The sequence below is a fragment of the Panthera tigris genome, chromosome A2, assembly GCF_018350195.1.
Source record: "Panthera tigris isolate Pti1 chromosome A2, P.tigris_Pti1_mat1.1, whole genome shotgun sequence".
Classification (NCBI taxonomy): Eukaryota; Metazoa; Chordata; class Mammalia; order Carnivora; family Felidae; genus Panthera; species Panthera tigris.
Window position 1 is genome coordinate 15719744 of NC_056661.1, and position 22722 is coordinate 15742465.

Consider the following 22722-nt stretch of genomic DNA (forward strand, 5'->3'; position numbering starts at 1 on the left):
GGGCTGAAAGGAAGGAGATGAAGGAAACACGGTGCCTGCCCTCAAGGGAGAACATGGTTACGGTTACAGAAAATAGAACTTATTCCTGTGTAACTGATCAGAGAAGAGGCCACACGAGAATCTGGGCGCCGGGGGGGAGGGTTGGAGGAGGAAGGGAGAGGGAGGGAAGGGGGGCTGTGATCCTCAGATGCAGGGTGTGGGGTGCGTGTGCTCCATCTGACCAGTCCAGGGGTGACGGGGTCCCGCCCCTTCTGGGTCTGTGTCAGGTCTCTGCTGATTCAGCAGGAGTAGGCGTTAAGTTACGGTGGGAACGTGACTCCTTCCTCCGCCAGCTGCCGTGGCCCTGTGGTTTTGCCCAGCTTTGTACCACAGGCCAACTGAGCATGGTTTTAGGGCATCTGTGACCTTCCCCCCCCCCCACACCGTCCTGGTAGGTCACCATTGTGTTCTCTGCTCATCTGGCGGAGAGCAGCCGGGTTGGAAGGATGCCTTGACTCCAGCAGGCCTGAACGCCGACCTCAACCTCACGGTTGGCGGGGGTGGGAGTACCCAGATGCCAGGCCACACGGCAAACCTCTCGGAGCATCTGGTGGCTCGAGCCCTTCTAAAAAGCCGGGGTACAAGCCGATGCTCTATGTCCCAGCAGGGTGACTCCACACCCCCGGTCCGGTTTGGGTAACTTCATCACTCGCCTCGGGTCCTGGTGCAAAGAAAGACGACGCTACTCCCTGTGTCATAGTGTTTGCTTTATTTCAATCCTGAGGTTAAAAAGAAAACAGTTCCAAACAGTGCCGCAGATGCTATAAAGAAGTATGTTTGGGGTACAAAAGTTTCTCACCTCTCCCCCCCCCCGCCGCCATGCAGGTGGGGTGTTGGCAATTTGATGTGCTCCTGGGTAGTTCTTTGGCAGGTAAGAACGCAATGGGTCCCCAGACCCACTATCCCGTAAGGCCTCGAGAATGGAGGGTTAGTCAATTAAAGTGCAATTCTGATTTGGAAGCTGCCCAGCCAAGGCCTGGGCGTCGCTGTGCAGCCCCCAGAGGCAGGGGCATCTCTGGATAACACTCATCCTAAGGTTCTAAGGAAGCCTGTGTCTAAGGAAGCGATGTCTCCCGAAATTTAAAGATAGACTTCACTATTTTTTCAAGAGCCATTACAAGGGAAGAGGCATGATTCCCGTTTCCTCGGAAGAATCACAACGCAACGAAAAGACTTACCCAAGGCGCCACTAAAAAGTGCCTTTCGGGGTTAAGTGTTTTTGCGAACCTGGCTGGCTGGCTCGTTTCTGCTGCAAGACTCCTGGTTCTTGGAATCACGGATGGCTTCTCTCTGCCTTAATTCTCAACACCTCCGAGCCAAGGGTGGGATTCTCACGTGTGGGTACCAAGGTGGGCCTTAAAAAATGAAACTCCTAAAGACACTTTAAAACTCAGCGGACACCTAACCAGTTTCGCGTAAAATGCAGGCGCTGAGATCTCACTCCCAAATGGGGATTTCCTTTCCGCTGAGTCTAGGATGACTTCCCCACCCTAGGCGAGGGGATAACTGGAAGCGTTTAGGAAAACCATTCCCTTTCTTCTTCAGGTGCAGCGTGTGGCTTTTTCCCTTTCTACTTTTCAAGCCTGGTGGGGTGTTTCAGTTCCAGATTCCTTCTTGGGCATTTCTTTGCCTGCTCGTGATCCAGGTGACCGGAGGCCAGCGGGATCCAGCCACGAGGGCTCTGCAGAGGCCACGCTTTATCCCGACACCCTTCCTTGCTATGGGTGGGCATGCCTTAGAGGCTGTGTCCTTGGGGGAAGGTTGGTGGGGAAGCGGCTTCTGAGCCAGAGGTGGACCAGGCAGCCGGCAGGAGTACTACAGGGTGAGCGACTGTTATTCAGAGAGCCGGCCATCCAGGGGCTTCTGGGTTCTTGTTGCGTTTCGTTTTGTTTTGCATAGTGATCTGGGGTCCCAAGGAGGTCTCCTCCTGATGATTTCTAGTGTCATTCAGTCTCCTGGCTGGGGCTACCACCTTCAATGGTTGTTCTGCATTGTCATCTGCGGTTTTGGAAAACTCCCCCCACCCCCAAACCTCAGAAAAGTCGAGAACCTGTTTAAAATGAGAATAAAGCTATTCGTACAAGCCACACTGAAACAGGCCAACGTGTTCTCTCTAGTTGCGTAACGCACAGCAAACTCGAGCTCACGCTGCAAAGTAACGAGGGAGAAGAGTCTGTCCAGCACAAACGATAAATAGGATATGGAGCCGGGACGTCACCGCCGGGGGATCGGGCGACCCTCTGAACAACTGCGGTCAGGGTCAGCGTTCCGGAGCGGGGGCACTGCACGCCACCAGGGGCCCCTGTGCTCCTGGAGCAGCGGCTCTGGGCTGGCTTCGCAAGAGCCGGGCGCGTTACGCGTGTTGTTGGGCCCCTGCCGGGCTGACTGACAGAGGTTCACGAGGGGGCTTGGATGGAATGTTCCAGGCCTTTCTCAGGAAACACAGGAGCCATTAGCTGCACAGGATGGTGGGGGCACCATCAGCTGGCCAGTCAGCATGGCATCCTGGGAAAGCACTCAGAACAAGACTCCAGACCGCTCTGGCTTCTCTTTTGTGGGTTTTGTTATTACGGGCAGCCACTAATTCTGATTACCCTTTCCAGGGGAGAGGGTGGGCTCAAAGGCGGCATGGTTTACTCTGGAACCATCCTCAGGCTGTGTGGCACACCGGGGAGGGCAGGCGTGGGGCTCGGGAGAGTCTCTGGGAGCCCGGCCGCATCTTGCCTTGGTGGTGAGCACGGTCAAGGCCTGGGCCACTGGGAGATGCTAGAGACCCCGGTGGCTTTCTGCCGTGGGCGGCCGCTCCAAGGAAAGAGCACGAGAGGCTCGGCTTTTCTCTGGGTTGATGTCTCCGGAAGGTTCTGTTCACCAACCCCCTTGCCCTGCCCAACCTGACTGCAAGCAGCCACGTCCCCAGTTAAGCGACAGCTCCAAGTCTATCATGGAGGTTACTTCCCCCACCCCTGCCCCACGAGTCCTCTCTGCTGGCTGGTAGCTTAGGGGTCTGTGCTGGACGTGGCCTGGGGTCCCTGACCTGTCCGAAGGGGGCCGCTCCAGATGCCCCGCTCACCTGTGGAAGTGTCTGAGCTCCGACTTCGGGCTCTGGCCTCTGTGAACCAGGCACAAAGAAGCCATCGAAGGTGAGCTCTGTACGGCGGGAGAAGAGGAGGGTCGCGGACAGTGGGAAGGCTGTGTCCTTCCAGGAAAAGGACACAGGATTCCTCGGCCCCAAGGGGAGATGGCTCCTGGGGGTCAAGTGTAGGCTGAGCCACGGGAAGTGGGCAAACGGGGTGCTGGGGAGCAGGTGGGTGGCAAGTGGGGGCCGAGGAGTGAAGTCAAAGCAGATTCGTGAGTGATGCCTGTTATGCTTGGGTAACCAAAGACTTTTGTTAAGAAGGCCCCGAGTTTTGAAAGTGGTTCTTACCCAGATTATGATCGTTACTAAACACGTCTGAAGGTGGGGCAGAAGCTCTTATTTATACAAAGAGCCCATCAGCTGAACAGTGCGTCCTAAGGGCCAAGGCGCGATGCTGCCTGTCGGTCAGGCTGTCAGGGTTAGCCGGCTTCGGGGCTTCAGCCGCTCGTGCAGAGACAGCGCCGCAGTGCGCGTCCTCAGGGGGGTGGCTGAGGGGCCTGCCTGAGTGAAGGGCTTTGCGCGAGGACAGGACTTTGCAGACAGAAGAGCCAGGAAGAAAGTGGAGCTCGAGGCCCCTCCAAAACTGTTGAGTTTGAAGCAGCCCCAAATTTACTGGGGCAGGAAGGGACAGAGGCATGACGGGAAGAGGCTGGAGGGAGTCGCCGGAGGGGCCCCCCAGGCACCCTGACTCTCAGGATGGCCCCGTGGCCTCCTTTTCCTGGGAGGACCAAGGGCCTCACGGCCTGAGGACTCAACAGGGTCTGGCCAGGACATCCCGGCTCATGGTCGCCCAGGACGCCTGGCCCCTGCTGGGCAGAGTGGGGCCTTTCTCTCCCCGGGCACAAGTTGGGATCATGGCCTCTGGCCTGTGCAACTCTCCACGGGGGCGGCCTGGAGCCAGCTGCGGCTCCGGGAGAGGCCGATGGTCTCCTGAGGGTTTAAACCTTTGGCAGAGTGAGTGTCCCTTTGGGTGTGAGGATGGTCGGGTCCCTAATCACGGGAAACGGTGCTTGAGCCCTTAAAAGCCATGGAGGCTCAGAGTGACGGTGCGAAGTTCTGAGTACAAGGTGCTCCAGACAGAGCAGCTCTGAGGGGTGGCCCGTCAGCTTTGGAGCCGCTGCCTTTTTTTTTTTTTTTTTTTTAGTGCTTTATGTGACAGGTGAGCAAGAGTAGTGTTTCCTGTGGATAAAGTGAAACCAGGTGCTTGAGCCTACGGGAAATCGCTTCCATCGTAGATCACAGGCCTGTCAACCGTCAAGTGATAAAACACTTTCTTGGAGACAAACCTGAGGAAACAGAAGTGGAAAAGGAGGGTGTCATGCAGACGCAGAAGCCTGAGGGCAGCGGCTGCCGCTGGGGCCTCCGCGGGGGGCTGCGGTGACCTGGCTGGGTGGGGAGGGGCCCCGCAGGGAGGCCTGGGCCCCTCACCCCGTTTGTCCGGCAGACTTCTCCCCGGGCAAAGGGTCCGGGGGGGGGGTCCTGGGACGTCAGCACCGACTGCCCTGGGGCGTGGGTGCAGAAAAGCCGCAGGGTTGCTGCTCTGCAGCCGTTGGGGGTGGCAGGGGGCTGCACGGGGAGGGGGTGGGCGGAGAGAGCAGACACTGAGAAGAGGTCTCTGGGGGAGCATGGGTTTCAGCACCCCCGGCCACCTGAGCGTGTTCTGCCGTCCACGGTTCAGAACTCTCTGCAAGGGCACCAGGCCAGGGTTTGTCACAGCAGCACGGCCGCCTCCAGCGGTAACTAGGAGCCTGCCTGGGGCACAGGACTGCGTTCCGCCCTCAGTGCGCCTCTCCTCCGCCGCGCCCACAATCCGCAGGGAATCCTCACGAGGTGGCATCTGTGCTCACGGCCACCGCACAGGAGGCGGGGCTCAGCTAAGGCCCACAGAGGGAAGGGCAGGGCCCGCGCGCCTGGCGGACCCGCACCCACTCGCCTGACCGCTGCCCCATCCCGCTGCCCTGCAGGGGGCTGGGGCTCACGGTCACTTGGAGCTCCGGAGGCCGTTCTCTGGAAATGCTGGGCCTGTGCCCCTGAGTCCTGCTAATTCAAGGTGCGTGTGTGTTCATGGGGCAGGGGAGGGGAAGGAGAGGGGAAGGAGGGGGGCAAGGGGGGAAAGTTCATGCTCTTAGCCTCTCGTGTGTGGACGCCCTTGGCCACAAGCCCTGGAGTTCAGGGCCTGAAGGTGGTGAGGGGTGGTATGGCTCTCTTCTAGAATATGCTATCTAGTCATTCTGCTAAAAGCCAAGTGGGCTGGGAAGGGTGCCCCGTGGGGGGGATGTGGCCACCAGCTCAGGGCCCCACTCACAGAGGATGTGGCTGGTGCTGGTCAGGCAGGTCTCCTAAAAAAGGTGGCCCCGACAAGGGCTTATGCCAAAGCCAGAAGACACAAAAGGGATGTGTGCCAGCAACCTTAACCACCCCCGTCTCCTGTCTCCAGGACGTGGGGCCCTGGCGCATGGCACACGCCCAACCAATGTGCTCTTCTCCTCCACTTCCTTCCTCGGCTGCCCCTCCAGCTCGTGTCCCTACATTCCCAACGTCCTGCCCTCTAGCCCTTCACTGCTGACCCATATCTGGTGCTTTGATGTAGTGCTTCCCAGAGACGGCACACGCTGCTCCCGCTGCCATGCTGAGAAGGCCCAGGGGCTCCTCCTCAAAGCTCTAGTCCTGCCCTTCATTTCCCTCTTGCTTGTCCGTCCGTCCATCCATCCATCCATCCATCCATCCATCCAACCATCCACTGTTTCTACTGAGCCCCTTCTCTGGGCTGGGCAGTGGGAGCTTGGACACTCGCAAGAAGCAGGAGGGCATACGGTTGAGTCCAGAGCCTGGAGGCAGGCCCTCTGGGTTCCCAGCTGGCTCCACCACCGCCAGCTGTGTGACCTGGAGTGTCACTCTGTTACGCATCTGGTCCTCAGTCCCCTAGCAGCACCGTGAGGAGAACGGTGGTCGCTCCGACATGGGGGTGTTGCCGGGCGTAAGTGAGTCCGTAAGGGTGGAGGGCCGAGAACCACCTGACACGAGCTAAGACTCTGTAAGTACTGGCCCGTGTTTTATAAAATCTATAACAGACCCTAAACCACCACCGTATAGGGGTCTAAGGTAAAAAACAAAACAAAACAAACTATTAATAGTAAGTTACTGATAATTAAATAGTCTCTTTTAAATGTCCACCTCTGTTCTTGGGGCCAGGAGGCAGGTGAGTTGTTCTGGATGTTAATGAGCGAGCATCCCTACCTGGAAAAGGTGTTGTCGAAGATGAGCATGTAGATGCCTGGTGTGCGGACCTTGAGCTGGCCTTGGATGTTCTCCTTGTGGGAGCTGCATCGGGTCGTGGGGATGAGGACCTGGGAGGAAAAGCAGATCAGAAAAAGTGTCAGGGAAGCCGAGAGGGCCTAAAGGTCTTCTGGGCAGAGCCTTTATTTTGGGGAGGGAACTAGGCCCAGGGAGGCTAGGCGCCCTGTCTGAGGTCGCAGCGGGGCAAGGCTGGGGCTGTGGTCGGCCCCAGGAGCGGGGAGGGGTCTTCCACATGCCCTGCATTTGTTGATAACCTGTGTTAGGGAAGAGGCTGTGAGCATGAGTTTCACCCGGCATCGTGAACTAGTCAGCGCCCCAAAGGAGTGGCCCCAGCCTCTCTGACCATGGCCAGTGCCAGAATGTTCCACATGTGGAGGACCACTCATTTTATGGATTCAGGAAGCTGGGACTTATTCGAGGTGAAGTCCATAAGTCTGCCTGGCTCCGATTGGACCGAGGGCTGACCTGGGGTCAGGTGAGCCCCACAATTGCCCCAGGTCTCCACTTGGAGAGAAGGGAGCAACAGCCAGATGGGACAAATGGAAAACAGAGAGTACGATGACAGACTCAAACATTACCTGATCAATAAGCCCACTAAATGTAAATAGTCTAAACATCTCAATTAAAAGGCAAAGATTGTCAGGCTGACCCAACCCCATCATGCCTATAAGAAAAGACCATTTAAAGGTAAAGATACAAATAGGTTGAAAATCAAGGGATGTAAAAAGATATACTGTGGTAGCATGAGTCAAAAGAAGGGTGAATTGACTGCCTTAATATCAGACGAAATACATTTTATATCAAGGGATGTGGCCAGGGATAATTTCCTAATGATAAAGATGTTAGTGCATGAAGAGGACGGGCCAGTCCTGACACTGATGCCCCTAATGACTGAGCTTCAAAACACACGAAGCAAAAAGTGGTAGAATTGCAAGGCAAAATAGGTGAATTCACAATTATGGTTGTATATTTCAATCAGGGATGGAATAAAAGACAGGAGCTCAGTAGGGAAATGAAGACTCAAAGAACAGCATCAACTAACTCAATCCAACCGCCGCTTATGGAACACTCCACCTGACCATGGCAGAACAAACTGTCTTTTTCGAGTGCGCTTGGGATAATACACAGTAGGCCATCTTCTAGGCCATAAAAAAAAAAAAAAAAGCAACACTCATATTTAAAAGGATTCAAGTTATACAAAGTCGGTTTTCTGCCTGCAATGGATTTAAATTAGAAGTGAATAGATCTCCGGGGCACCTGTGTGGCTCCGTTGGTTAAGCAGCCGACTTCAGCTCAGGTCATGATCTCGCAGTTCATGAGTTTGAGCCCTGCGTCGGGCTCCGTGCTGACAGCTCGGAGTCTGGACCCTGCTTCGGATTCTGTGTCTCCCTCTCTCTGCCCCTCCCCTGCTCATGCTCTATCTCTCTGTCTCCCAAAACTAAACGTTAGAAAAGAAATTAAAAAAAAAAAGTGAATAGATCTCTAGAAAATACCAAAATGTTGGGGCACCTGGGTGGCTCAGTCGGTTAAACCCCCGACTTCAGCTCAGGTCATGCATGATCTCACGGCTCGTGCGTTCAAGCCCCGCATCGGGCTTTGTGCTGACAGCTCGGAGCCTGGAGCCTGTTTCAGATTCTGTGTCTCCACCTGTCTCTGCCCCTTCCCTGCTCATGCTCTCTCTCTGTCTCTCTTTCTCTCAGAAATAAACATTAAACAATTAAAAAAAAAAAAAAAGAAAATACCAAAATATTTATAAACTAATCATCACACTTTTAAATAACCCGTGGGCCAAAGAGAAATAAAAAATCAAGTGGGAGATCCCAAAGGCATGGGAGAGAATTGTGCACGGCACGTTCCGGATGCCACAGTACATTTGCTCTGGCTGGGAGCTGCTGGTGGAGAGGGAGTAGGTAGAGCCCAAGACAGGCCTGGGTGGGATCAAGGTGAATGAGGACCTACTGTGTGTAGGCTCTGGGGCGGCCACTTCTGCACATGGTCTCCTCAAGTCCCATTAACGGTCTCTCACATTCTTATTTCCATCGGGCACTGAGAATTCTGAGAGGTTGAGAGGTTGGGTCTGCTTCTGTGGCCCGTAACCTACCAATTCTGAGCCTGGACATTCCAGCAAGCGCAGGCAGGAAGGAGCCGCTGGACAGGAAGGCTTGCTGTTGACACAGGGGCCACTGGGCGCCCCACACCTCAACCTCAGCATTTACGGCCTTGATTGCAAAGCAACCACCGGGAGCTCGTTGGGCATTAGAAGTTTCTATTCTGTAGACTTTTCACGTGTCTTGATTCCTGTTTTCCCACCGGGGGCAAAATCTATGAGATTTTCTCTGGCCAAGGCTCATGCAGCTGCAGTGATAGGAAGATGATGGGGGGGGGGGCGGGGAGTGGTCTCTGGAATAAACCCGAGGCAGGTCTCCGCTGTGTGAGCTCTGGCCTCCCACCAGCGCCAGTGCCTGGGTGGCCGTGCCCTGATTTACACCATGTGTCTGCGAGACAGCACGAGTTGGTTTCATTTATATTTGGACGGGTTCCTGTGGCCTGGGGCTCCCGTGCAAAGTGAGGGTTCTATGCTACATGGAAGAAGTGAGTCACAAAAGGCCACAAGAGGCCACGGTGGTGGTTGCTGGGGGGCGGAGGTTTGGGAGTGACTGGCCATGATGTTTCTTTTGGGGATGATTAGAGTGGCAATGGTTACATAAGCTGTAATACACTGTATTTTAATGGGTCGATTATTTGGTATATGAACTGTATCTCAATAAAGCTGTCTAAAAATTACAATGTCAAGCGTCCTTGCTGCCGGTGCTGGTCCCTCCCCTGAGTCTCTGTGACCCCAGACAGGCTGTTGAGTTTCTCTGGCCAAACATGGGTCCCCGCCCAGAGAGAGGGCAGGGCCTGGGTCCCGTTTCCTGTTCTGTCCCCAGGCTTTAAGACAGCGGTCGACACACAGGCAGCCTCAAGTCCTTGATTTACTGTTTCTCTGGTCAAGCGTCTTCCCAAATTCACAGCCTTTGATCTCAGTGCTGAGGAACGACCTTGTCCCGGTGGAAACGCTCTGGAGAGGAGGGGGCCCGGGGACGGGGCAGTGTCTGCTGCGGGCTGCCAGAGATGGGCCTGGCCTTGTGCTGTGTGGCTCCCTCCACCAGGGCACGTCCCCTGGTGTGGCCCAAGGCCTCCTCCCCCGATCACTGCGCCCCAGGTGCCCGCCGTCCCCACCATGACACGCTACCTGGAATCATGGTTGTCTGTTCACTAGGGTCTCTCTCCTGAAGGGCAGATCTCACGTTGTCCCTTCTCTCTCTCTAGCTCTGATAGGCGCGACAGAGCCCGGGGTTCAGCAGAAACTCAGGAAGTGGCTGTGAGCAGACCCCGAGTCCCTCATGTCTGTACCTCCATAACCACACTCTGGGTGCTGCAATTTGCTCTGGACCCCGGGGTTTCCTGTAAGGCCCAGGTCGGTCAGGGGATCCTAGGGGGAGTCCCTTAGACGGCCGCTGAGGACGTGCACCTGGAAACAGGTTCCCAGGCCAATGTCTGTTCAGGGGACCTCGGGGAGAAATAACAGCAGCCCCACGGCAGGCTGGGGATGCTGGGCTCCTGAAGGCAGACAGCGCCCGAAAGCCCTTCCGGCTTGCCCCGTGTACGGGCTCCTTCTGCCCCCTGGCGTCCACTCTGAGAAACACACGGGTAGTCCTGACCCCTGGAGGTCACCTGGGCGCCAGAGATGAGGAAGCTTCCTCCGGGTCCCCAAGCCCGCAAGAACCGCACAGATCTCCCAGGGCCGTGAGGGTTTGGCGGGTGAGCGACTGAACAAGGGGAGAGGCCCACAGCTCGGCCACGCGTGGACAGGTGGAACAGCAAAGGCCTGGACACCCGATTGAGTCCCTTCCCCTGTCCCTGCCACAAACAGCCACCGGTGTCCGATGCGGGACGACGTGGTGCTGGTCCCTGGTAGGTGTTGGGGCTGTGGGGGCGAACGGCCCGGCTACCGGAGGCAAGTTCCTGCTGAGCGTGGCGCTGGCCCTGGCAAGCCACTCTGCCTCTTAGTGACCTCATCTGCCAACGTGAGCCCTGCACGCCATCTGCAGGGCGGAGTCTGTGCCCGCTCCCGGCCCGCAAGCCCCAGGACCGCCTGGGGGCAGCCTCGGAACCCCAGGGAGTAAGGGCTCCGAGCTCACGGCCAGGGGCCCCCCGAAGGGAAAGGGGGGGGGGCAGAGCGTGAATGAGAGGCTCCACAGAACAAGGCCAACTCAAGGAGGCTGGAATTAAGTCGTAGGAGTGAATTTGGAGAGGGCGGGAATGACAGAGTCGTCTCTGCAACGAGCCGGTACCAACAGGGCAGGGGACAGGACGGTGAGCCAGACAGGCACGGGGCGCACGGGGCGAGCCTGCTCTCCTTCAGCTCGGGGCCCGCACCCCGCCTCTCGCCGAGGGCCCCCCACAGCCAGCGCCCCACAGACGGGGGCTGGGGGGGACTCAGGGATTTTCTCACACAGACGTCACAGGAGGCTCCTTTCAGGCGATTTCAAACTGCTCTCCCCCACCCTTCTTCTCGCCATTGCTGGCACCTGGAAGTTTCCGCACGGTATAGCCACTAAGGGCCGCTCTGAGCTCTAGGCCAGCCTGGCCGTCCTCACCGGTCCTCCCACCCACAGTGTGTCAAACGGGACAGGAATTTCTGCCCAAACCAGCTCCTCTCCCCTCTGCCGAGTCAGTCAGCCACCCACGGAGTCCTGTTCAACCTCCTGTCCCGGGCTCTGGATCCCACCCATCCTTTCTATTCTGGCTCCCAAGCCCCTGGAGCTAGGCTCACCGGACGCACCTGGGGATGCCTGTGTGTCCACACTCTGCTACCCGCTGCCTGGATTCTGACCGAGCGGTGTGGCGGTGGCCTCAGGAGTGGGTGTTTCTAACGTGCAGACAACACTGAGACCCGTGGTCCAGGCCATCGTCAGCATGCCACGCTGAGAACGTCTTAGGACTTTATGAGCTTGCATCTGCCACCGAGATTTCAAGCCCCACCCACCACCCAAGGGACACAATGGCCAGGTGTCTCTGGCAAGGTCTCTGGGACCCAATGCCCCCTAACCTCCTCCACGGTGCCCTCCTCTTGCTCTGCACAGCCGGGCTACAAGAGGATCCTTAAACCGGGCCGCATGTCTGTATTCTTCGCAATTTCACCCACTGACCTGTCCCGAGGTCAGACCGGAGATGTCTGACACAGGAGCAACCTTCAGTCGCCTGAGGACAGTGCTCTGGAGCCTCCAAGGTCTTTCCTTTCCCAAGCCGGCCAAGAACAGGAGCGTTGCCTGCTCCGTGGGATGCAGCCCGGAGGGCCCGCCCTCCTGCTTTCTCTCCACGTTCCTCTCACGGCCGAGGCCCAAACACTCCAGGGGAGGCCTGCCCAGCAGAAGGCTGGACGGCCACGGCCCCGCACCAGGGAAGGTCTGCCCAAGCACCCCGCTGGCGGAGGGCCGGCCTTACCTTACACTGGTCCAGCGGTGTGTCCTCGGCCTCCTGGAAGACCACGCTGAAGGAGATGCTCTTGGGGTCGGAGGAGAAGACCCAGCTGATGGTGAGGCCCGCCTCAGCCACGGTGATGGGGATGACGCTGTAGGTACTGGACCTCACGAACAGCTCCCTGTTGCTCTCCCCGAAGTTGGCGATCTCTTCCACCGTCAGCGGTAATTTTATCCTAAAACCCAAGGGCGGAGAGGGCCCGGATCAGACGGGCAAAGTGCCCGAGTCCCCTGGCCAGCTCGTCTGCGGCTCAGAGGTGGCCGGAAGCCCTGGAGGCTCTTGGGAGGACAAGGCCTGGGTACCCTTGACCAACACGCTTAACTATGCGAGAAACCTGGGTGCGCAGTGTGGGTCGAGGCACCGGGGACGCGTGTAAAGCACGCAGGTGACAGTCCCGGCTGCGTGGGGCTGGCACGTCCCTGCAAGCCTGTCGGAGAGGAGAATGGCCTGAGGCGATCCACGCGCCGCGAACGGGAAGCGGGTGCGGAGGCCTCGGCTTTCTGCAGCTTTCCCGGAGCTGCCCTGCTGCCCAGCACAGGTCCCCTCTCCAACTCCCTGCCGCCCTTCATGTCATTAGCACCAGCAGGAAGCACGCACGTCATTACAAACTTCCTGCCCTCTGGAAATCTGGGGCCTGCTGTAAGACTGCAAGGGGGCACCCTGATTTTCTTAAACGCAGCCGTCCCAGATTCTTTATACGGCAGGGGCGGTGGGGCAGGGTGATGGCCTCGGGGACGCAGGCTTCTCGGGGTCCGTGTCCCCGGTCCTAACGCTCGCCAGTTGGACAACAGCCGCTTCCGTAAGTTTAAAGGTTTAGTGACAGTGAGCTCCTCTGTTCCCGGGGTCCTGTGCGGGGCCCCGAGTGCGGAGCCAGAGGGACCCGGGTTCCGGTACCTGCTTTGCTTTCCTTCCCTCCTCCTGAGCCTCAGTTTCCTCATCTGCCAACGAGGACAACCAGGCCTGCCCGCTGATGGGTGTGAGGCATACATCAGAGCATGGACTTGGCGGAGGGGGGACTGCTCCCTGAGGCTGCCTGTTTTCCGACTCGGTGGCGCCCCCTCCTGGACCGTGCAAGTCGGGAGCCCGCATGTGAGCACCAGACGCGAGGACAGGGCCTCCACTGCTGAGCTGCCACCTCAGGGGCGGCGTGGCCTCGGGCGAGTCGCATCCCCTCGACTGTGAAGTGAGAAGGTGGCGGCCACTACGTGCGGGGCCCTCTGCTCGCAGGCTTCATGTGCTATCACCACGGCCACGTGAGGAAGCAGGTGCTCCCCCTTGCACATGAGGAAGCCAAGAATCACACAGATGAAGAAACTTGGTCCAGGCCCACACAGGTCTGATAGGAAGCCATTACCTGTCCACTCCACCAAACTGCCTTCCGTGGCGAAAATACATTACTGTCCCCTTCGAGACGCGGCGGTGGAAACCGAAGCTCAGAGAGGTTAGGTAACTCGCCCAAGACTGCACAGCAAGTAAGTCACGGGGCTGAGAGTTCTATCTGCCTTCAGAGGTGTGGAGACGGATGGAAATACTCCCCCCACCCCAAGCTATGCTAATGAGAAGAGAAATCAAGGATTAAAAAACCCAGAATGTGGGGCACCTGGGTGGCTTAGTCGGTTAAGCGTCTGACTCTTGGTTGAGCCTCAGGTCATGGTCTCGTGGTTCCGTGAGTTCGAGCCCATGACAGGCACTGTGCCGACCGCGTGGAGCCTGCTTGGGATTCTGTCTCCCTTTCTCTCTGCCCCTCCCCCACTTGCACTGTCTCTCTCAAAAATAAATAAACACCCTACTTTGTTTCTGTTCCACGGCCAGCACCACCCTGTGACACAGTATGTAATTTACTTGTGTATTTCTGTTTAATGTCTGCCAACCCCTGCTGGAATATAAGCTCAACAGGGGGGCTCTGTTTTGCTCAGTGATATACTCCAAGGACCTAGAACATACCTGGCACCTAGTAGGTGCTGAATAAATACGTGTGAGTGAGTGCATGAGTACGGGACTCGATGCAGTGACTCATGCAGCCGTTGGACGCAACACAGAAGAATACGATACGTGAAAATACTCACGCCGTTGAAAAATGAGGTACCTAGGTATTTAAAAAAACCGGAAGGCTATCCGCCAAAGTGGTTTCCTTGTCTCTATTTTCCTATTTTTCTACAATGAAAACGTATTGCTCTTACAGTGACAAAACAAAAAAAGTTATTTTCAAAAAAGAAGAACACAGGGCCACGGGTGTGAGAACGGGATGACGCTAAGGGGACACGGGGGAACTTCTGACGGGGAGGGGACCGCTCTCCGTCTTCACTGTGGTCACACGGGGCTGAATCACTGTTCTTTTCTGGACCTACGTTCCCTCTTTGGCAGAACCGGGCCACGGAGCCGGGTGGGATCGGAGGCCCCTGAGATCACAGAAGCCACTGGCCGTGCCCGGCATGGAGCCTGGCGGGATGACTGACTACAGTGTATTAATTGTCAAAGTCTAAGCACTGTACACATAAAGGGGGAAGTTTACTGTCCATAGATTGTACCTTAAGAAAAAAGCACAGACTGGAGCGCCTGGGTGGCTCAGTCGGTTAAGCTTCCGACTTTGGCTCAGGTCGTGATCTCACAGTTCCTGAGTTCAAGCCCCACATCGGGCCCTGTGCTGACAGCTCGGAGCCTGGAGCCTGCTTTGGATTCTGTGTCTCCCTCTCCCTCTTCCCCTCCCCTGCTCACTCTCTCAAAAACAAACATTACAAAAAGTTAAAAACATAAATAAATAAAAGCACAGACTGCAAGCCATCATGGGTGCCGAGTCAGCCTGTGGGGTGCCCCCGGCTCTGGCACTGGAGGCCAGGGCTCCCCCTGTGGTGCTCCTGCCCCCCATACCCCCTGGGAAGCCCCTGCTCGGGGCTCAGTCACTCACATCAATTCTCCAGACTTCAGCAAGCAGACCTCAGCATCCTGCCCCAACGGCATGTCTTCGGTGTCCTCAGGGGTTAGCGAGCTTGACACGGCGTCCCTGAAACGTCACACACGAGAACACAGCCATTTTAGCCATCGGCACCTGGGGGTCCCACAGCCTTGGAGTCACGTGGCCAAGCTCAGAATGCCTGGGGTCCTTCAGTCACAGAGGCCACGACAGGGGCTGTGGCAGGCTCTCCAGGTAGGGGCGAGGGGCTGGGGCCACGCGGGCAGGATGGGGAGAAGACCACGAGGCCTCAGTGGTTTCCCTGCCGGGGTTCTGGTGGGCATAGGGAGGGGCCGCCCGCAACACAAAGGACCACCATCCGACCCCGCGCCAGCCAGCGGAGCAGTGGGCAGCACCGTGGGTCCCGCCTGGGGACCCATGACAGCCAAGACTGCTCTGGCCCATCTTGGGGGCAACAAGGACAGACACCCAGGGAATGGTGCGGGCCAGGAGGGAGCCGAGGGGCACGGCCATGGGCAGGGAGTGGACCTAAGCCACGTCCACATCGCCTCTTTCCCTCACAGCCCACTATCGGCTGCACTGAGAGCCGGCGGAGGGTGCCAGCTGCCAACGAAGACACACCGTGCTTTCCGCACAGTGCCCTGTGGGACGCCGGGGCCAGAGGCGGAGGGCAGCACACGCCCTCTCGTAGAGTCCCCGCGTATTTACACAGTAAGTTCGAGGTTCTAGGAACCCTGCAGCAAAGTCATCTCCTGGATTTAAAGCTAGCGTTCCTGCATTTATTTGATCGTGGGACATTTGATTTTTTTTTTTTTTTAAGTTTTTTATGTGTATTTATTTTGCGAGAGAGTGAGCAAGCGCGGGGGAGGGGCAGAGAGCGAGAAACCCATGCAGGCTCTGCCCTGCCAGCACAGAGCCTGACTCGGGGCTCGAACTAACGAACTGTGAGATACGACCTGAGCCGAAACCAAGAGTCAGATGTTTAACCGACTGAGCTACCCAGGCGCCCTGATGGTCGGACATTTTAAGCCCTTCCTGAACCCCCTGCTCTGGGAGTGCAGACTGCAGGCCTCCTCCTCACTGACGGGGCCACAGAGGCACAGGCAGCTCCCGAGACGCGGGCCTGAGCCCCGCGCCCCGACTCTGGCTCCCTGCTCACCCTGCCAGGCCCCAGTGTCCGCTCAGCCAATGGCCGAGTGGGGCGTCAGACCCAACCAGCTTGAGTGCGCGGTTCTGCTTAGAGAGAACTTAGGTCCAGAAAAGAAGAGCCATTTGCCCCGTGGGCAGGTGTCAATAAGGAAGATCTCCCACCCAGCACAGCTTCTTCCCCAAATGTCACAATAACCCCCTTCTCAACTGCCCGGAGGGCTCTCCCCAGAGGTCTCTGGGGTGAGGTCAGTGCGCCCCAAACCGCCCCCCTCCCACCGCCAACAGGTACCCTTGGGTTCTCACCAGCCTGGCCCCCGGGGGACACTCACTCGACCTCTGAGGCCCTGAAGGAACTTGAGTGAACTCAGTCCTGCCCCATCCCACCCCACCCCACCCCGCCTACTGCTGAAGTGCCTGGAGAGGCCAGCCCAGGTCCGTGGTGGGGTGGGCACCGCACAGGACACTGACTCGGGCACGGGCCGCGTCCCGCAAACGCTCTCCGTCTGAGGCAGACTCGCGCGCGCACACACACACACACACACACACACACACACTCACACACACAGCTGGAAGCATCCTGCTGGAAGAAGGGGGGGGTCTCAGCATACACAGTGGCACGTGCAAGGTCAGTGGCTGGCAGCAAGCGTCCGGACCACGTGCTCAGACAGCCCTCCGTCCACCAGCTTCACACCCACCTGGGCACCAAGTTCATGGCTCCACCCGGAGCGCAGCTGTGATTTGTGCTGGAAAACCGGTGTGCCCGGCCGACGGCGCAGTCTGGGCGGCACGGCGGGCGGCCCTCAGCCATGCCTGGGGATCCTCGCGCTCAGCTGAGCTCGGGACCTGACCTGATACCGTCCCTGGGACACCAGGAATTCAAGAGAGCATAGCGGCTGAGGCCCAGAGCTTCCGCCTGGAGGCGGCAGCCACCACCTCTGCCTGCAGGGGATTCTCCGCCCGCCGCTGCTGACCTTTCACTGCCAGGCGAGTCCCACGGCCAAGCCCACGACCACGACCACGGGCGCGGGACATTCATCCTTCCACAGGGAGAGGCACCGACACGGACAGGTCGGGATGCCAGATGTGCCCGTGGGGAGCGGCTGCAGATGGCCTACCTGAAGGTCCCCCTGAGCAGCCAGGGGCTCTCCGCGTGGGGGCAGAAAGGGGTGGTTTAGAGCAGACGACACCCAGTGGGTCTCCGCGAAGCCTGTCCCGGCTGTCACTTGCCTATGGGGCCGCGGCGTCGGCACACGTGGTGGTGCACCTGCACGGACGGCGCGGTGTGCACAGTCTGGGGGATGCGACAGGCAGCTTCCCCGGGGGCAGATACACAGGCAGATGCAGCCTGCTCCCACCTGCGAGCCCTCCTTCCCACTCCTCCCTGCACCCTGTCTACCACGGCCCTGGTCACCCTGGGCCTTCCTTCTCTTCTCTGGGTCCTCTCTCTCCCTAGGCTGAGGGCCCTTTGGAAGTAGGCCCGGCGCACACGGGGCGGCCGCTGCCGTCTGCGGGAACCACGCGGTGCGCTCGCCGCTCGCTAAGCGACAGACGTAGGGGTGCAAACTGCTCGCGTGGAAATTCAGAAGAGGGCGGAGAAATGCTGACAAAGAGAAGAACCGAGGACAGGTCCCGGAGGGCTGGAGACCGGGTCACGCATGGTGTGGCAGATGCTGGGTTCGCAGGACGCCCACTGCTGACTTACAAGGCCCCTCTGTCCGGGGGAGAGCCGGTGCTGCCCAGGGAGAGGCCTCTGGCCTCCCGGGAAGCCTCCAGCACGAGACGGAGCTTCAAGACGTCACGCCCACTCGCCACCGGGCTCAGCAGCCCCTCTGGCATTTAGCTCTGTCGGCTGCCGGAGGGTGAGACGGCTGTCAGGCACCGCCGCGAGTGGGTGGTGGCGGGGCCAGCACAGGGAGCTGCCTAGATAACCAGGCACCCACTAGCACCCAGCTGCCCGGCCGGGGCTGTCCGCACACAGTCCCTGTCGGTCGGCCGGCCGTAAGCGGCACAGCCCGTCTTCAGACACCCTGCCCTGCAGGGGCGGAGCGTGGCGAGCCCTGAGCAAGTGGGCACTCCAGAGGCAGGAGAGGCCGTGTGGCTCTGGGTGGGGTCGTCACTCCGAGGTGGTTCCAGCCTTGGCTTTATGGCTGTGACTCTGGTGCCCTTCCCTCCTCCGAGGTCTGTTGTCCCTTCTCCACGCGGGCGAAGGGGGCAGAACCAGATGGGCTCCAGGCGGCGTTGGCTTGAGGAGGCAAGGTGTTTCAAAGGACCCTCCACGGCCTTCTCCACTCTTGCCAGGGAAGGCACGGCGAGAACATGCCTGCTGCTACTGAGGGCAAGCCTGGTCCCTCGCTGTCCCAGTCTGACCTCCTCCCTGCCCGCCTCCTTCCGTTGCTCTGGCAGCCACTGGCTTCCAGATCCAGAATCACAGAAGGTCAGTCAGTGCAAGAGGGTGTTCAAGGGACTGACTATACAACCCCCACTTGACGCCCACGGACACGGGGCTCCTGAGGAGCAGAAAGGGCCCAAGGCCACTCAGGCCATTTGCTTTCATCCTCGTCCAAAGTGCAGACACCGTGCGAGAGAAACAAGTAAGCAGGGATGGAATAAACTCCGACGTTGTAGTTGGTTCTCTTGGTTTTCCAGCATCAAGGATAAAAGATGTCCTAACCTGTCATTCCTCTTCCTCCAGCTCCCCATCTCCGACCACGACAAGCCCTGATGACCTGTGGGTACATGCTTCCCAGGGTAGGTCCCCAGCCCCTGCCGGCCCAGGCTGAGACCCTGCGTGAGGGAGCTGAGCAAGGCAGGCACGCGTGGGTGATGCCCTCTCGAGGGTAACGATTAGGGGCATAGAGGTTTCTTCTCAAGGGCTTTTCAAACTGTGGCTCGCGACCCGTTTAGTGGGTCATGAATCAATTTAGTAAGTTATGACCAACGGTGGAAGAAAGTGAACGGAAAGTACCAATATGGGGCACCTGGGTGGCTCAGTCGGTTGAGCGTCTGACTTCAGCTCAAGTCGTGATCTCACAGTTCGTGGGTTCGAGCCCCGCCTCGGGCTCTGTGCTGACAGCTTGGAGCCTGGAACCTGCTTCGGATTCCGTGTCTCCCTCTCTATCTGCCCCTCCCCCACTCGTGCTCTCTGTCTCTCTCTCTTCCTCAAAAATAAACATTAAAAAAAAATTTTTTAAAAAGTACCAATGCAACAGTATACTGCACATTGAAAGGGTTAGTACTGTTTCACGAGGGTCTTGCTTTGCCTTTCTGTGCATGCACGCAACCCCTTGGGTGGTCCTGTAAAACGTGTCTCTTACTGTGGGATGCGGTAGAAAAGCGACTTTTCTAGGTTAGGATTAAAACAAAATTTAAAATTAAATCAGAGGATTACAAACAAGCTTGAGAATGCCGGGGAACAAAAGCAAGGCCACTAGGGGGCACCCTAACTCCTACCAGAACAATTTCCTTCTGTTGCCACTGCGGTGTTTTTCTCAGAGACAAGTTCACTGCCCACAGGCCCTTCCTCCTCTCCTTGCTCTGGCCACAGGAGCCCACTGCTAGCTATGGTGACCGCTGACGAAGTGTCACCCTCTCCCGCTGAGTTTCCATCCAGAGCCTGTGGTCGGGAGAGCTGAACTTGGCTCGAGGCACGCACACCTGTTTGTCAACTTGTTCCACCCTCTGGGGCTGGTCACCTTGGCGTCCCTCGGGGGTCCTGCCCCGCCAGTCTATGCTCAATAAATGTCTAGATTGCGTGCCCTGGGTAAGCTGGTTTCTGTCCCAAATGTCCCCAACAGAGGACATGACCAAGGTTCTACTTTAGAACCAAGTTAAGAATAAAGGGGACCAGCGGACGGTGAGGAAATCCCTGGCAATGCAGTCCAGGGGTCCATGCCTGCTTGGGTGAGGGGTCACAGGTGAGGTCCCCCCGGCTTGGTTCTCTACAATAGTTTCTGCTCACAAATCAAAATGCCTGCCTTTTCATTTAATTACTGTATAATTTCAATCCTGCAAGCTGCCTGGGGAAGCAGGTCCTCTGGCTGTTGGGACTGGCTGAGGAAGGAAAGGGTGCCTGAAAAGCCCCCCGTGGCCTAAGTCTCTTGCTGACATCCTTCCTAGCCTCGCTAAGCAGCCCTTTTCACTGTGCCCGATTACCCAGGGTCCACAGTCCCCAGAACAGCTTCTATCTGTGGTCAGGAGACGGCTCTCTGCTTACGACGTGCTGCCCAATTCAGCCGCCACCAGCCTCAAGGGGCCATTTGAACTCAAACTCATCAAAAATTTTAAAACGCCAACAATTTGGCTCCTTTGGCTCCACGGCCACTGTGTGGGGGCAGCGCGGACACAGGACACGTCCGTCCTCGCAGACAATGCTCGTGAACAGCACCGGCTTGCAGCACAGGGCTGAGCTGCGCGGGGAACCGCAGTGTGGGACCCGGGGGCATTTCCACATTTTACTATTCAAAGTAAATTCCCAGTAGTTTTCCTTTTAGTCAGTGGCTTCCTTTTTTACCCAAGTACCAAGCGATGAAGAACACTTGTTGGTATTTTGATTTCTAATGACTTAGTAACCGCGGTCTGACTGCGACACCCAAAGCCGCATGCCTAGCCTCAGAACCAAGAGCCAGGCATCACCGGGCACGCCGCTCCCAGCTCACTGCTTGGGCTATTTCTCTGAGGCTTCCGGTCCTAACTCATCCTCCACGGCCCCCGTCATCCGCCAGTGCTTTGCAGCTAGACTTCTGCCAGCAGCAGTGACCGCCTCACTCCGGGCTCCTGGGATGGACACTCACCCCGGGCTCTGGGTTGGGAACGTCAGGTGCCCGGGAAAAGCGAGCAGGTCGGCGCTGACTTCCAGGACAGATCCGCAGCAGGCGCGGCCGCTGCTTTCCGTCTGTTCTTCCCCCAGTTCTGCTTCGAAAACGTTTCAGTATTCCAGGGGGAAGTCTAGGACCTATGCCTGGGTGTCTGCCCGTAAGAATGCTTAGAGCTTGGTTTCAGAGAAAAGTAAGGTCTTCAAAACAAAGAGCACTCCAAATCGGCAGACAAGAAGTTGCAAGCGGGCGTTTCGTAAAGTGGTTGAAATAAGGTTCTGTGCCGCCCCCCCCCCACCCCGCCCCGACTCCGACGCTGTGAGCGGCTCCCTCCTCCAGCTCAGTTGCACGTCTTTCGCTGGAGACCTTTCCCCTAGTGAAGGGTGACGACGTGCCCTCTCAAATACCTGCCCCCCCCCCAGCAAGCGTGCGCACGGTGGTGGGGGGCACCGGGGTGAGCCCCGTCTCTTCCCACGCACGGGGTGCAGACGCTTGCACGTCCGAGACAGCAGGGCATGGCCGCGTTGAGGGTGCTTGACAAGGCTCAGGCTGTTCTCTGTTCTGTGGACTGGTCCCAAACGACACAGCTGGCCTGTCCCCGGGGAAAAAAGCTCCTCTCTCCGAGCTCCGAAGGTTCCAAGCTGAAAGGCTGGCTCACTCTTAAGGGATGTCTGTTGTAAAAGTCCCCTTTCAGAGGAGGGGTGCTTTGGCCCCGCTCGCCTGCGGTGTTTGGTTCAGCTCGTTCACCGTCCACTGGCCCGTGTCCCCCCACCGTCCGCCCAGAGGCAGACACCCCGCATAGCCTCCCGGCTCCTGCCCTCAGGGGAACATCTCGTTCGTGTGTACCAGTGTGGCGGGAGCGTTTGAACTAGTTCGTTCAAAAGGCCTTGAACATCCACTAGCGGTCTCCCAAGCCTCTGCTGAGACCCCCCGGGATAGCTCCACGCTCACACGGACCCTCGTGACCTGGCGGCTCCGGGGGACAGGAGTGTCACGGGCAAGCGAGCTCCTCTCTCGACCCTTCTGCTTACTCATCTGTGAAGGACGAGGGCTGGACGGCTAGGTGAGAAGCACCCAGAGCGGAGCCTGGCTCCTAGTGGAGCTGAGTGCTAGTCCCTAGGTCCTAGGCCGTGCCTGGCCCCTGCTCCCAGTGCCTGACACCCTGCCCTTAGGAAGAGCCACAGGGGCCCGTGTGACCAGCAGACGTGCACCGGCCACGGTGGGGACCGGGCTGAACACGGTGCAGGGTCGGGGGGGGGGGGGAGGCCTGGTGGCTCAGCGCGAGTCTGCTGCTGGGAAAGCAGAAATGGAGTCCACACCTCCAGAGACCTGGGTTTGTATCCTGGAAGCGCCAGTTTTTAGCTGTGTACACGCAGGGCTGTTATTTTGGCTGGGGTCCTCAGTGTTTCCATCTATAAAATGGGGATAACACTGACTTTGCAGGGCTGCTGTTTTTTGGAGTGGGGGTCAGTGGCTATCAAGCATATCCAGAACCCAGGCCACAGCATGCACTTTGCGGTGGTCCAGACCCCAACGGTTCCAGAGGGACAGGACTAGCGAGTGAAGTAATCTTACGGTACAAATGCCACCGTCGTCAGTGGGCTGCCTGGGCCAGACCTACTTACTGCTCCCCTTCGGTTTATAAACAGAAGCCCTCTCAGGTCCTGACAGACAACTGCATCCACAGCCAGGCGGCAGGGAGGGTAGCGCATCGGAGCCACTGCTCCCTATCTCTGATCTCCCAAATTACGCGCGTGCAGGCGGGTCATGTGGATTCTGATGTACGAGGCAGGGGTAGGGCCGGGTCTCTTATGATCACCAACCAAGGGCTCTCAGAAGATATTCAACGGAAA

At 58.0% G+C, this 22722-nt stretch overlaps 1 protein-coding gene across 1 annotated transcript in view; it reads right to left on the reverse strand.

The window, feature by feature from the left end:
- Nucleotides 1–725: 725 nt before the first annotated feature.
- The window catches only part of FYCO1 (FYVE and coiled-coil domain autophagy adaptor 1), a 74241-nt gene continuing 52244 nt past the window's right edge, over nt 726–22722 (reverse strand). Inside the window, exons 15-18 of the mRNA XM_042978758.1 lie at nt 14904–14999; nt 11963–12173; nt 6413–6522; nt 726–4461 (exon numbers count right to left, since the gene is read on the reverse strand). Of these exons, the coding sequence (XP_042834692.1) occupies nt 4386–4461; nt 6413–6522; nt 11963–12173; nt 14904–14999 (493 nt within the window). The 3' untranslated portion in view covers nt 726–4385. The remainder of the gene's footprint in view (nt 4462–6412; nt 6523–11962; nt 12174–14903; nt 15000–22722) is intronic.